General features: G+C 36.9%; 1 protein-coding gene across 1 annotated transcript in view; it reads left to right on the top strand.

The window, feature by feature from the left end:
- Positions 1 to 1748, top strand: part of LOC106013532 (solute carrier family 13 member 5) — a gene marked incomplete at its 5' end in the record, with an annotated part of 15594 nt that extends 13846 nt beyond the window's left edge. The window contains 1 exon segment of the mRNA XM_013089514.2: positions 182 to 1748. Within this exon segment, the coding sequence (XP_012944968.2) occupies positions 182 to 374 (193 nt within the window).
- Between the last annotated feature and the right edge of the window lie 244 nt (positions 1749 to 1992).

The following is a 1992-nucleotide window of genomic DNA, read 5'->3' as shown; positions in this document are numbered from 1 at the left end:
AACAACAACAACAACAACAACAACAACAACAACAACAACAACAACAACAACAATAATAATTAGAACAACAACATCAACGACAGCTACAAAGAACAAGACGAAGAAAAAGGACAAGAACACGAAAACTAAAACATCATTAAAATGCACGTTTTGATTATCCTCTTTTATCTTTATCGTTTCAGGCTTTGGCTGGAATTCCAATGAATATCGTCGCCATAATAGCCTTGAATCTAGCGCTGAACACTTGGATTGCTCCTGTCTATGATATCTTCCACGTCCAGAAAGGATTCTTGGTCATGCCCAATTCGACTATGACAAGCAATGTTACAACTGGCTTAAGTACTCCAAATGTTCTGTACAATATAACTACTTAGCTTTCTACTAAAATGCTCCATATTGAACTTCTGTTATAATCAGGATTACACACTTTGCGATTCTGTTCAGTTTGAATGGTTTGAGATCTGAACGTTGATGTGTTCCGATGTTCATATCATTTTGAGAATTTCTTTCCTCGAGAAATTAGAACGCCGTTTGGGATCCTGGCAATATTTCAAATAAGATAAAACAGCTTTTCGTTACTGGCGTGCCTTATAGCTTGTTCATTTTCGTCTGAGCGCATTAAAAAAATCTTGCTCATTATTAATGTGCCAAGTCGCACGAATCTTTGCATGGCACTCCTGTAGAACAGCGACCAAGCAAAATACTTTTTATTAAATCTTGATCCAGTAATAAAAAATGCTCTTTTTTGTTTGATAGTAAACACCGCCCTTTGGGTGAATACGTAGGATCACTACACATGATTTTCAGTATTCTTGCTAACAAATTGCTCATGCTGGGACAGCGACACCACCCTGCCCCTATATTCCAGTGTAAGATTATAGATTTCCTACCAAGACTGTCTAGATGTTTCCATTTGAGTCTTGAAAAGTACAATGTGCTCATAACCTGTATATTGGACTAACGTCGACCATGTTCATGGGCGTGCGTTAAAGTGTGGTAGTGATAAAAATAGGTAAACTTTCTGATGCTCTTGTTGCACATTTCTAAATCCCCTATTTTTTTTAAAATTATTATTTTCTTTTGGGTGCACTTCAGACTAGCACCAAAGCAAACTTGTCGAACCTTAGTTTGCACCGATCTTCAATATTGTGCCTTCAGATTCTGTTGGTCATCCATCTTTTTAGTCCCGCATGCAAAAGCCTGATAAGTTATCAAACAGAGAGATTTGTTTTTATCTTGTTCTAACCGCTGGCAGACAAACGTGAACAAGCTATAATACAACACGGGTAATAACACAATAGAATCAAATGTGCATTAAATATTATAACATTCTGGGGAATATCTGAATCGAATGCCAACAAACGATTCGAATGAATATAACTCTGATCCACCAGCTTCCGGAACAACATTAAGAAGACAAAAACACAGAGGAGTTGAAGGATCGTGATTGCGAGGCATCATGGTGAAATCAGGCACCCCTCACAATAATGAAGTCGAAGAAACGGTCTTGTTCCGACGGTTTGGCAATTTTTATCAATTTTTTTTTTTATTTTAGGATCAGCACCTTTTAAAACATTTCAAAAACAAATTTCTGTACGGATTTTTATGAGAAAAAAAAAGAGTTAATTAAAGACCCCATGAATATAAATTTTCAGTTCTCGTTCCTTTGATATCTGAAGCCAGGAGACTTTCAAGTGCAAATATCCCGACTTCTATTCAAGATAAATGAAAATTTTTTCCATCGAAAACAAGATGAATAGAACGTTTTAAAGGTGATACCAATAACTCCATATACCCCAAAATTGACGATGCCTGATTCCACCATGTCGTGACACAAATAGACTCCGTGTACATCAATGGAATCTGTAACTTCTTTATTGGTGGAAGGTACGGACTTAGATATAAGTGCTATGATGTGCAATTTTGAAATGTGTGGTTAGGAAGCGAATAAGATGGAGAGAGAGAGAGAGGGAGAGAGAGAGAGAGAGAGAG

The sequence above is a fragment of the Aplysia californica genome, unplaced genomic scaffold, assembly GCF_000002075.1.
Source record: "Aplysia californica isolate F4 #8 unplaced genomic scaffold, AplCal3.0 scaffold00969, whole genome shotgun sequence".
NCBI lineage: Eukaryota > Metazoa > Mollusca > Gastropoda > Aplysiida > Aplysiidae > Aplysia > Aplysia californica.
The sequence above is the reverse complement of the archived record's forward strand: the minus strand, read 5'-3'. Positions and strand labels throughout refer to the sequence as shown.